Raw genomic sequence first — 12500 nt, 5'->3', positions numbered from 1 at the left:
TGTGTGCGCGCGTGCGCGTGTGCGTGCGTGTGTGTGTGTGTGTGTGACTTTGCAGTGTTTTCACCTGGAGGGAACCAACTGGGTCTACAACAATCTACCGGCATCCGCTAAAAAGTGTTCCAGCTCGGCCTCCGCCTGACCTGACGATTTAACCCAGGCATTGTGAATATGGACGCGAGAGGTTACAGCGACTGTGATAGTGGTGGTGGTGGTGGTGGTGTGTGGGTGTGGTGAGAGGTGTTTGTGTGTGTGTGCGTGTGTATGTGTGTGTGTGTGTGTGTGTGTGTGTGTGTGCAATAGAGAGAGGAGAGAAAGGGGGAGAAAATACGTGAATGTTCGAGTGGCGCAAATCTCTTTGTAAGAGTGAGTGTGCGTGTGTATGTGTGCGCGCGCTTGTATGCGTGTGTGTGTGTGTGTGTGTGTGTGTGAGAGAGAGAGAGAGAGAGAGAGAGAGAGAGAGAGGAACAGAGATGGGAGAGGAATGGGAGAACTGGGAAGTGTTCGTAAATGTTCGACTGGCGCAAATGTGTATGTATGTGTGTGCGTGTGTGTATGTCTGTATGTGTGTGTGTGTGTGTGTGTGTGTACATGCGTGCGTGAGTGTGTGTCTGTGTGTGTGTGTGTCTGTGTGTGTGTGTGTGTGTGTGTTGTCTTCGTACGTAGTGAAACGCAAAAGCATTTCACACTTACTTGATGGGTGGCTGTAAGAGACTTGGGCAAAGAGAAGTGAGAGAAAGAAAGAGAGAGAGAGAGAGAGAGAGAGAGAGAGAGAGAGAGCAGAGTTATCAAATAAACAAAAGACGGACACGAACTTTATTTCAGAATATATCTGTATTGCAAGGGAATTAAATACGTAGGAAAAAAAAAACAAAAAACAACAGCAACAGTAGTATAAGTCCATTGTTGGTTCGGGTTGTAGTCGAATATTCAAAACCGACCACATTCGTGCATGCTGTGTATGCCTGCATCATTCATATCACATAATAAAAATAACAATAATAATAATAACGTTCATCCATACAATCTGTACAATGTACACACGATTATACACAAACGCCATAAACACCTGATCTCCTCCCTACTCCCTACCACCACCACCCACCCCCGTCCCGTCCCCCCCCCCCCCAGCCCCCTCCCACCCGCCCTCCCACCCAGCCATCTCTCCTCCTCACCACCTAGAACTTCCCTCGCCACATGACACATTGAAGACCATCACGGGACATATGTCACCGTTGCTTGATATCTGTCGTTGGAAGACTGGAGTTTTCAATTTCAGTTTGCTCTTGGTTTCATATGTCTTGTCTTCATTCAGAGGCATTGGGGGGGGGGGGGGGGAAGGGGGGGGGGGGCGTTTTGGTAGGCCAACAGCAAAACGGGGAAAAAAGCGTTCGAAATTGTAAAAACATCAACATGTAAGCATGAACGGAAGCTTCCATACTCACACACACACACACACACACACACACACACACACACAAATACACATACATACAAGCACACACACACACACACAAATACACATACATACAAGCACACACACATACAAACACATGCACACACACACACACACACACACACACACACACAGGCACAGCAGTCTCATCGACTGCACATGCACACTTGCATGTACGCATGACCTCTCTCTCTCTCTCGCTCGCTCGCTTGCTCGCTCTCTCCCCCATACACACACACGCACGCGCACACAAACAAAAGCAAAGACCGATGCGTTAGATCCAAACAGAGCCGCCAAAACAATACACATGGATGCCATTTCTCCAACGTACACAAAAAAGATCCTGGATTTAACAATCGTAGCAGCCGCGTGTGCACAATTCAAACAAAAAACATCGTTCAAAGCATCCAAGTTCTGTTACATACATACCCATCACCCCAACCCATCTACTCATATACACTTGGTTACACGGTAGAACTGATGAAGATTGATTAACGCGCTGTCTGTACTAAAGACGTAGAGGAAACGGAAGCGATTATTATTATACACACAGAAGGAGCGTAAACATTATATTTATACAGACAGCAACTGTGCATATTCGATGTATGTGTATTTCGCAAGAACATTACAGTTTTACGTTTTCTGGATGCGCAGAAATTTTTAAAAAAATCTGGCACAAACACAGATATTATATATATAGAGAGAGAAAATGAGATAGAGAGAGAGTAAAGACAGACAGAAAGACAGACAGGGGTCTAGATTCGTATGATTCTTTTATTTGCGTTTATACACCGCAGTTTTACCATTATATGCAGATTAGAATAAGATGGAATAAACATTACATCATTTCGAATTATCTTAGAATCGCATCTTCCTTGTCCAGCACGTTACATAACTGCGATGGACGCCCACTAATGCATCTTCATTTTACGGACCACAATCTAAGTTATACCATCCATCATAGCAAAATAAAGGAAAGCAGGAAAAGGAAGAGAGCACACGAAGAGGAGAAGGAGAAGGAGCAAGGAAAAGTTTTGAAAAGAAAGGAGTAAGTGATGTACAACCAAGTCAGTATTTGGACTATTAAAACACAATCGTAACAAACAATGTAATCAGGACTGTACAAACTGTGGAAAGACGGCTGCTAGAAATAAAACATCATGACGTGAAGACCCACCAAATCTCCAGTTCCACGATATCACTGCCAGACATCAGTGCTATTTCTAGCTAGGCAGTCTCCGTTCAACACCTAAAATACTTTGGATATCACAAATAAATTAACATCAAAAGCGTACTGGACAAAGCTTTTTTTTTTCTTTTTTTTTGTCCAATTACGAGCCTGAAACCTGAAAGGGCAAATTACGAGGGTCATTCAATAAATAAGGTGAATTTTTCGGTATAAGGACTTCTAATACAGATAGAAGCTTACTTTTTTCTTTTCTTTTTTTTTTTTTTGTTTGTTTTGTTTTACTTCTTTTTCACATGCATTTAATTTGTTTTGCAGATTAAAAAAAACTTTGAGAGTTTTGGCGATTAACAAAGATGGCCGACCAAGAAACATGCTCCAGGATTGAACAGCGGTCAGTTATAAAGTTTTTGGTTGCTGAAGGGTGCAAACCAGTTGAAATTCATAGGAGAATGTCAACTGTGTATGGTGCCACATGTTTCAGCCGAAAAAATGTCTACAAGTGGGGTAAATTGTTTAAAGAAGGACGGAGCAGTGTTGAGGATGAAGACAGGCCTGGAAGGCCTAGAGCGACTGGCTGAGACATCACTCCAAAGATTTTTACGCTGAGGGAATACGGAAGCTTGTGCACAGATGGGAAAAGTGTGTGACAGTGCTGGGAGACTACGTTGAAAAATATCTGTATTAGAAGTCCTTATACCGAAAAATTCACCTTATTTATTGAATGACCCTCGTACTTACGCGACTGCACTGGATACACGTACAACCGTCGTTTGAGGACTGGGGTCTGGAATTTGGCATGGGATAGTTGTGATGATGATTGTGATCATAATGGTGGTGATGATGATATTAAATACAGCTGGTTGTAATGTCAACAACTGGCTAATGGCAGGATTCACTCAGGTATATGTAAATATTGCGATACAGAGAGAGAGAGAAAGATACACCGCTATTGTTTTTGATAATTACGAAAACAGGAGGAAGCCACACTGAACGAGAAGACAAGAACTGGCGAAATTACCATCGACTGTTTTGAAAAGTTCGAGGGGGAAAATAATCAAAATAACGATATGTGACCGCGATGATTCACCACGTACAACAAACCATTGCCCAGTGACATTTCCAAATGTTTTGTCTGCTTCCAAATCACAGGTTAATTTAGCACTTCCGAAACGGGAACAGCAGTCTCTGACATTAACCATCACTTGCGAAACTATGGTGATGATCACACTGGCCAATTATGTTCATATCCTTGGAGCTGGCGTTTTAAAACACCATTGAGTTCCGAAACCTGTTCACTTTGATAATGTGAAGGGTTCTAATTTCATACCATCGCCAGCAGCCATACTCAGGGTTCCCACCACACCTCTGGCACATCTGAGACCTCTGCAAAACTAACGATTCACATTGACACCGTTTAGGATCCTGATTACATGATATTTACACTGACACTATGGGGGATCACGACCACATGCTGTTTACTCTGACAGTATGGGGAACCCTGATCACATACCTCTTACACTGACGCCGTTAAGGATCCTGGACATTTACTATTTACACTGACACAACTGAGAATCCTGATCACATACAGTTCACATTGATACCGTTAAGGATCCCAATTACATACTATTTACACTTGAGGATCCTGATCGCATCCTGTTCACACTGACACCATGGGGAGTCCTGATCGCATCCTGTTTACACTGACACCACGGGGAGTCCTGATCGCATCCTGTTCACACTGACACCACGGGGAGTCCTGATCGCATCCTGTTTACACTGACACCATGGGGAGTCCTGATCGCATCCTGTTCACACTGACACCACGGGGAGTCCTGATCGCATACTGTTTACACTGACACCATGGGGAGTCCTGATCGCCAACTTCTTACACTGATAACATTAGGATCCTGGACATTCACTATCCACACTGGCACCATTGAGGATCCTGATCACATACAATTCACACTGACACGGTTAAGGATCCTAATTACATTACTAGTTACACTTGAGGATCCTGATCGCATACTGTTTACACTGACACCATGGGGAGTCCTGATCGCATCCTGTTCACACTGACACCATGGGGAGTCCTGATCGCATACTGTTTACACTGACACCATGGGGAGTCCTGATCGCATCCTGTTCACACTGACACCATGGGGAGTCCTGATCGCCTACTGTTTACACTGACACCATGGGGGAGTCCTGATCGCATCCTGTTCACACTGACACCATGGGGAGTCCTGATTGCATCCTGTTTACACTGACACCATGGGGAGTCCTGATTGCATACTGTTTACACTGACACCATGGGGAGTCCTGATTGCATCCTGTTCACACTGACACCATGGGGAGTCCTGATCACATACTGTTTACACTGACACCATGGGGAGTCCTGATCGCATTCTGTTTACACTGACATCACTGAGGACCCTGGACTATTGATGACTTATTCACAATGACACCAGTGAGGACCGTGGTCTATTTATTCGCACTGACACCAAAGATTATCCTGAACAGTAACTATTTCTATTGACACTGTTAAGGGTATCACTGATACCACTGAAAATCCGGATCACTTGCTAACAATTCACATTATTTTGACAACCGTTCAGCATTCCGACCACCAGCTATTCGCAGTGACACTTCTGAGCACACCAGTCGCGTTCAAACTACTCATTGGTCACCTACAAACTTCACTTTGACATGCATGAATTATTAAGGGGACTTGTCACTCAAAGACTCAATCACAATGACACACATTGGTTGATTAAGTTCACCTACAAACTATTCACAGTCATGCAGACTGCTAAAGACAAACTGCTCGCTTGGACACGATCTGATCATTCGCAAACTATTGGCACCCTTAAGGACACAGTGCATGTATGAACGACAACTTCCAGAAAAAAAATAATGTTGGATGGTTCTGATCACTGATACTGATCACCACTGGATGTTGGGAGTCGAACTCTCAGTCCCTGAATTCTAGTGTGCCGATTACTTCATTGCAGGCATCGGGTTCTGGTCGAAATACTGGTCTGAAGACGGTTGTCCATTTTAACCTTTTTTTTTTAAAATAAAAAAAAGGGGGGGGGGGAGAGGGGAATGTCATCATGTTTGTTGAAAACAGACAGGTTTAGTTGGATGAAATCATTGTCATTCTTCTTCTTATCCTCATTCTCTTCTTCCTCTTCCTGCTCCTCCTCCTCTTCCTCCTCTTTCTTCTTCTTCTTTTCCTTCTTCTTTATTAAAGAAATTATTAAGAATTTTTGCTATATTGCATATTATTGAAGCTCTACGTGCTCTTTCTTCTTCTTCTTCTTCTTCTTCTTCTTCTTCTTCTTCTCCTTCTCCTTCTCCTTCTTCTTCTCCTCCTCCGGCTCCTCCTCCTTCCCCTTCTCTTCTTCCTCCCCCTCATCCTCCTCGTCCTCCTCCTCCTTCTTCTTCTTCTTCTCCTCCTCCTCCTCCTCCTCCTCCTCCTCCTCCTCCGGCTCCTCCTCCTCCTCCCGCTCATCCTCCTCCTCCTCCTCCTTCTCCTTCTTCTTCTTCTTGTTATTGTTGTTCACTAGACAGATCCACAAGAAGTGCATTTAAGGCTTACTCTGGGAGGACCAATAGTTCACAATACTCCTTAAATCAGAAGCAGCCACAGCGTTATAACAACAATCAGCATGGCATCATCTGATTCACCCCCCGAAAACGGAGTATGGCTGCCTACATGGCGGGTTAAAAACGGTCATACACGTAAAAGCCCACTCGTGTACATACGAGTGAACGTGGGAGTTGCAGCCCACGAACGAAGAAGAAGAGATAATCTGATTCACTTCACAAAGCAAAATCAGTCTTGGCATGACCAAAAAACTTGTTTCATAAACTGTACATGTCAAACCGATGCAAACCATGCACTATCTGTTTGCTCTGCGTTGGCGAAATTTCGCAGCTTGCTCAGTACAAAGACGCCCCTGTGAAACCCGTCATCTGCTTAGCCAATCGGAACAATCCCCAGTCTTAATCGCTGAACAGTCGTGCCATGGCCAAGGGCTCAAGTCTATTAGCTTTTGCTCTTTGTTTTAAAAACGAAATCTTTTGCTTCTTTGTTTTAAAAACGAAATCTTTTGCTTCTTGTTTTAAAAACGAAATCGTTTGCTTCTTTGTTTTAAAAACGAAATCCCAGTCTTTCCTGGTCAGTGATGTCAGTACCTACAACGAATCGAAAATCTAAATGAATGAAACTGATGGATGAGTTTGATTTTTTTTCTTTCCCTGACGAAATTACGAAGTAGGTACGCAAGTAACCAGTGACAACTTTATTAACAAGCATGTACATAACCTGGGTTCTACAGAATGACACGGGTCAGCCAAATGCAAGTGAACGCCAACGTATTGGTACTCGTTTTTATTCTTAAAAAAATCAACTGAGTAGCGACCCTTTCCAGATTTCTAAGGTTGAACTTAGGAAGAACACTATCAATATTTGGCAGTCCAGGGAATTTTCTTTCTTTTTTTTTTTTAAACATAACCCAATATGTCGTGAATACAAGGAAACATGGAAGTCCAGGGAATTTTCTTTCTTTTTTTTTTTTTTTAAACATAACCCAATATGTCGTGAATACAAGGAAACAAAGATGAAACAAAACTACGTGCATTTAGCTTTTTGCAGTTTGCAAAAAGATCTCATGTTGGTGTTGCCGCGCCAGCAGAGAGATACAATAAACTGTCTTTACTCGTGAGATAAATCTACTCTTTTCTGTCTCTCTCTCTCTCTTTCTGTCAGGTTGACGTCTTTATGACGGCAATGATAAACATGCTGAGGTCTGGTTTGACATCCTCCACATAAGAAGGGCACTCTACGTATAAACTGTTGATCGGAACCCATTGCTTTGCCCCTCCTCCCCCCCCCCCCACCCCCCCTAAACTCGCTAACATAAATACATTACACGTTCAGTTCTGTACAAGTCCCCTGTCAAATAATTCTGTTGTTGTTGTTTTTAAAAAGTCTCCTTCTGTACAGTTTTGGCTGCTGACATATTTATTACTTTCACAAAAAGGTCACAGGAAAAAAAAACAACTCGAAAACAAATGAATATACACATACAAGCACATGCACAACAAATACAGTATTTTGGTGCAATATACATAACATCCAGTTTAGAAAGAGACCAGGGTCATGTCTCAGTCTTTCTCTGTATGTGAAAGAGGACCTGATGCAGGTAGTGAGGGGGGGAAAAAGCACTTTGGCAAAACAGTCTTTCGCAGGAGCTTGTAGGTAAGCATCAGGTCCCGCTTCTATCACATCACGGCCAGGGTCGTCTTGCGGTTGACACTCCACTAGCCACTGACGTTTGTGTCAAAACTGTTTGGGGTTCACTTTGTTATGTCCTTGTGTGTCAAACAGGGGTATCAACTGTTTGGGTCCATTCTTTCTTGTGTGCGAAACAGAGGTTCAACTGTTGAGGTTCATTGACTCTCGTGTTTTTTTGTGTGTCAAACAGTTCACTGTTGCGTTACTGTGTGTCAAACAGAGAGTTTCAACTGTTGAGGACCACTCTTGTGTCCGTGTGTGGCAAACAGAAGTTCAGCTGTTCTTGTTTGCCAAACAGAAGTTCAACTGTTCTTGTGTGCCAAACAGAAGTTCAACTGTTCTTGTGCGCCAAACAGAAGTTCAGCTGTTGAAGTCAACTCTTGTGTCCTTGTGTGCCAAACAGAAATGCAGTGTAGCGTCCTTGTGTGCCAACCAGAAGTTCAACTGATGTGTCACTTTGTGCCAAACAGAAGTTCAGCTGTTGTGTCAAACAGACCTCTGACTGCTGTGTCATCGGACCAGCTGTTGCGGTTCACTGGTGTGTCCTTGTGTTGTTGGTCTCGTTCTGTTTCACGAGGCCTTTGTCAGATCATCTTTCCACTAAACTTAAAACAGCACCGACACGATGTCTTTCCACCTTCACTGGGCAAGAGTTCAGTTTTCTACAACATGCAATACCCCCCGTTTCACACACTCACATTGTAACCTGTAACCTGTCCAGTTTAAAAAACAGCACATCGGAAAAAAAAACACACCAGCATAATCATTGTTTCTCTCTCTCAAAATGACGTCTCCTCTTTTCTTTTCTTTTTCTTTTTTTCTTCTTTTTTTTCCCCACAGAACCAGTCTTTTGCATGAGGGGAAAAAATAATTCCCAATCTCCATCTTTTAGTTTAATTTGTTTTGTTTTTTGTTATTTCATTATATTCTCTTCTTTTCTGTTTTCTTTCTCCTTTTTTTGGGGGGGGGGGGGGGGGGGGGGGGGGGGGTTATTCCATTAAAAAAAAAAGTAAACCATATTTGTTCCAAAGAAAAAAACCAAGTTTTTTGTATGAAAGCAAGCCATCGGGTATAAACCTAAATTTTAGACAGCCTTTCATTTAACATAAAACAGCGATTCTCGGGGCAGGGGGGCACCTACACGAACCTCAAGATGCCTTTTGTTTTTGTTTTGTTGTTGTTGTTTTTTTTGCTGTGCTGTGCTTATTTAAGGCAATGGTAAAAAGTTTGTTCGCTCGCTCGTTCATTCGTTGACATTGCGTGGTGGAAGGAAAGGTGTTTTTGCTTTACAAAAAACAATCAGGGCGTGGAGACGTCACCCACCGACTCTCAGAGAACCATAACCTTCTGTCTTGTTCACTTTTTTTTTTTTTATATTCCACCCCTTTACAGTGCCTCACGGAGAACCATAACCTTCTGTCTTGTTCACCTTTTTTATATTCCACCCCTTTACAGTGCCTCACGGAGAACCATAACCTTCTGTCTTGTTCACCTTTTTACATGCCACCCCTTTTCAGAGCCTCACGGACGCAAGCGCGAGAACGTTTTGTACATGGAACTGTAGACCATGTGCTTTCCACACAAGTCTTTTGAAGAAAAAAAAAAATGATCCAACCAACACTGTTTTCATAGTCACATAAAATAACTGACCCCACTCTACACACACACACACACACACACACACACACACACACACACACACACACACACACACACACACACACATTCAAAGAAAAAAAAAAAAAAAAGATGCGTACATTTGTTAACAGCAAATGACGTTCTGTGGCACAGAAGGATGACGAAATGCGATAATGTGTACTGCGTCATCAGATCATGCGCAGTCAGCACCAATCATGCGTCCGTGCAAGGCAATGGTCCAGAGCAGCAGCATCTTCTTTGTTGGCGGTGTGTGACGTCACGCCGTCACGTGACAAGGTGGGGATTGGAGGGGCTGGGGGTGGGAGGGAAGGGGGTGGGGGGTGCTGCGTTGTCCTCTTCCTCCTCCTCCTCCTCCTCCCATCCTGCTTGGTGGGGGTGGGTGGGTGGGTGGACAGTGGTCATTCATATGTCCAGTTCACTTCTGTGCTTGAACGGCAGTTCTGAAACAGGGAATCAATCATCTCTTATCGTTATCGTCAGACTGAATTCATACACTGGACATGCAAAAAGACACACACTCTGTGATTGTGTGTGTGTGTGTGTGTGTGTGTGTGTGTGTGTGTGTGTGTGTGTGTGTACATATATGTATTTATATAGATACACACGGGGTGGGTAGTACATAACAAGGTGCGAACATAAATCGAAAACCGTACACAAACACAGATACAATAGAAATTAGGATACATAAAGTGCATATCAATATAAAAACTTGTGCATACATACACGCACATACACACATACACACGCACGCTCTCTCTCTCTCTCTCTCTCTCTCTCTCTATATATATATATATATATATATAGAGAGAGAGAGAGAGAGAGAGAGAGAGAAATATATATATATATATATATATATATGTGTGTGTGTGTGTGTGTGTGTTTGTGTCTGTGCGTGCCTGTGTATGTGTGCGTTTGCGTGCGTATGTATGTGTGTGTGTGATCGTTCGTTCGTTCGTTCGTTCATCCTTTTGTTTGACTTAACCTACTGTCCATTACGGCCTCTGGCATGTAGGGCAGTAACGAAGAACCGCCACTGTTGTCCGTTTTTAAGCAGCCAGTCTCTCTGTCTGAATGCTACCACAGGTCTTTAATAATGCCTATCTACAGTTGTGACTGAGATCTGTCAGTCGTTTTTCTCTCTTCAATTCGGAATCTGTTTTGAATGATAGAATTGAAATTAATAATAATAATTTTAAAAAAAAGAAAAAAAAAGAAATCATTATTTTAAAAAAAAATATTGAGAACAAAGTATTAAAAAATAGGGGGGGGGGGGGCACCGGTGTAGCAGCTTTTTAGTACCCCCAGTAAGTTTCTTACCCCGGAGTCAAATCTGGCCTGTAGACTAGCCCAGGATGATCCCCCCCCCCCCCCCGTCCCCCCCGCGGATAAAACTTGGACCAGTTAGAACTGACCGCCCTCCCCACCCCTACCCCTACCCCCACCCCTCAACCTCCGCCTTTTTTTTTTTTTCATCTTGTTTGATTTTACCTCCCCCCACAACTCCCTCCCTCCTATCCCCACACTTCCACCCGCCCTCCTCTTACTTGGCCGCTTGCTCCCAATGGATACGGGTCAGTTCTGGCTCTTTCTTATCTTTGTGGGAAAACTTCTGGTCACTGGTGAAAATGACCCCAGGAACGCTGACCAGGCATACGTCATGAAAACAAAAAAATGCACCCATACCCCAGTCTCTGTTCACACACACACACACACGCGCGCGCACACACACACACACACACACACACACACACACACACACACACACTCACACACACACACACACACACGCACGCACGCACTCACACACACACGCACTCACACACCCCCCCTCCACCCGCACCCATATCCTAGCCCCTTTTCATACACACACACACACACACAAACACACACACATACCCATGCACTCACGCACCCCCCACCTCCTACCCTACACACACACACACAGAGAGAGAGAGAGAGAGAGAGAGAACTGAATAGTTTGATAAACAGGCCTCAAACCCACAGAGAGAGAGAGAGAACTCTAGTCTCTCTTCCCACACTCTCGTACCTCCTTCTCCTCCCTCCCCTCCCACCCATCCCCACCCCTAGCTCCATCAAATCCCCCCCCCCGCACCCTCTCCTCAACACCCCATACCCACACCCACACCCACCCTCCCACCCTCCCACACCCACCTCTCCGACACAAAGCGCCACTTGGATAGGATGGATCAGACGACAGATAGCGTTTCAATGGTCAGAGGAGCAGTGGCACAGACCAGACAAAAGTTAATGTCCACCCAGGAATTCGGGCTGTTCAAATTTGGGACGCTGGAATGCCAGCTGGGTTTCAGCTGTCTAGTGTAGCGATGTGACAACTGTCACTGTGACAAAATAGATGGTCCTGGGGGGGTTTGGGGAGAGGGCGGGGGTTGGGGGGTGGTCAGGGGGGGTTGGGGGGGGGGAGTGAGGGAGCGGGGGGAGTGGGGGAGGGGAGGGGAGAGGAGTGTGTGTGTTTGTGTGTGTGTGTGTGTGTATGTGTGTGTGTGTGTGTGTGTGTGTGTGTGTGTGTGTGTGTTCATGAGTGTGTGAGTGCGTGTGTGTGTGTGTGTGTGTGTGTGTGTGTGTGTGTGTGTGTGTGTGTGTTCGTTCGTTCTTTAGTTTAACGTCTTTTCACCGTATGTGATATTAGACTGTGTGCGTGCGTGTGTGTGTGTGTGTGTGTGTTTGTTTATGTGTGTGTGCGTGCAAGAGTGTGCGTGTAGTTTGTGTTTGTTTATTTGTATGTGCGTGCATGTGTGTGTGTGTGTGTGTGTGTGTGCGTGCATGAGTGTGTGTGTAGTGTGTGTTTGTTTGTTTATTTGTATGTGCGTGCATGTGTCTGTGTGTGTGAGAGTGTGTGCGCGCGCGCTTGTGCTTGT

At 44.4% G+C, this 12500-nt stretch overlaps 2 protein-coding genes across 2 annotated transcripts in view; one reads left to right on the top strand and one right to left on the bottom strand.

The window, feature by feature from the left end:
- LOC143286654 (oxysterol-binding protein-related protein 11-like) overlaps nt 1–8392 on the top strand; it is a 35664-nt gene extending 27272 nt beyond the window's left edge. Inside the window, exon 10 of the mRNA XM_076594292.1 lies at nt 8348–8392. Coding sequence (XP_076450407.1) covers nt 8348–8392 — 45 coding nt within the window. The remainder of the gene's footprint in view (nt 1–8347) is intronic.
- Nucleotides 8393–9124: 732 nt separating this feature from the next.
- LOC143286762 (uncharacterized) overlaps nt 9125–12500 on the bottom strand; it is a 42868-nt gene continuing 39492 nt past the window's right edge. Inside the window, exon 6 of the mRNA XM_076594523.1 lies at nt 9125–10043. Within this exon, the coding sequence (XP_076450638.1) occupies nt 10019–10043 (25 nt within the window). The 3' untranslated portion in view covers nt 9125–10018. The remainder of the gene's footprint in view (nt 10044–12500) is intronic.

This window comes from Babylonia areolata, chromosome 10 (assembly GCF_041734735.1).
Source record: "Babylonia areolata isolate BAREFJ2019XMU chromosome 10, ASM4173473v1, whole genome shotgun sequence".
NCBI lineage: Eukaryota > Metazoa > Mollusca > Gastropoda > Neogastropoda > Buccinidae > Babylonia > Babylonia areolata.
Note: the sequence above shows the minus strand (reverse complement) of the source record. Positions and strands in the feature narration are given on the sequence as shown.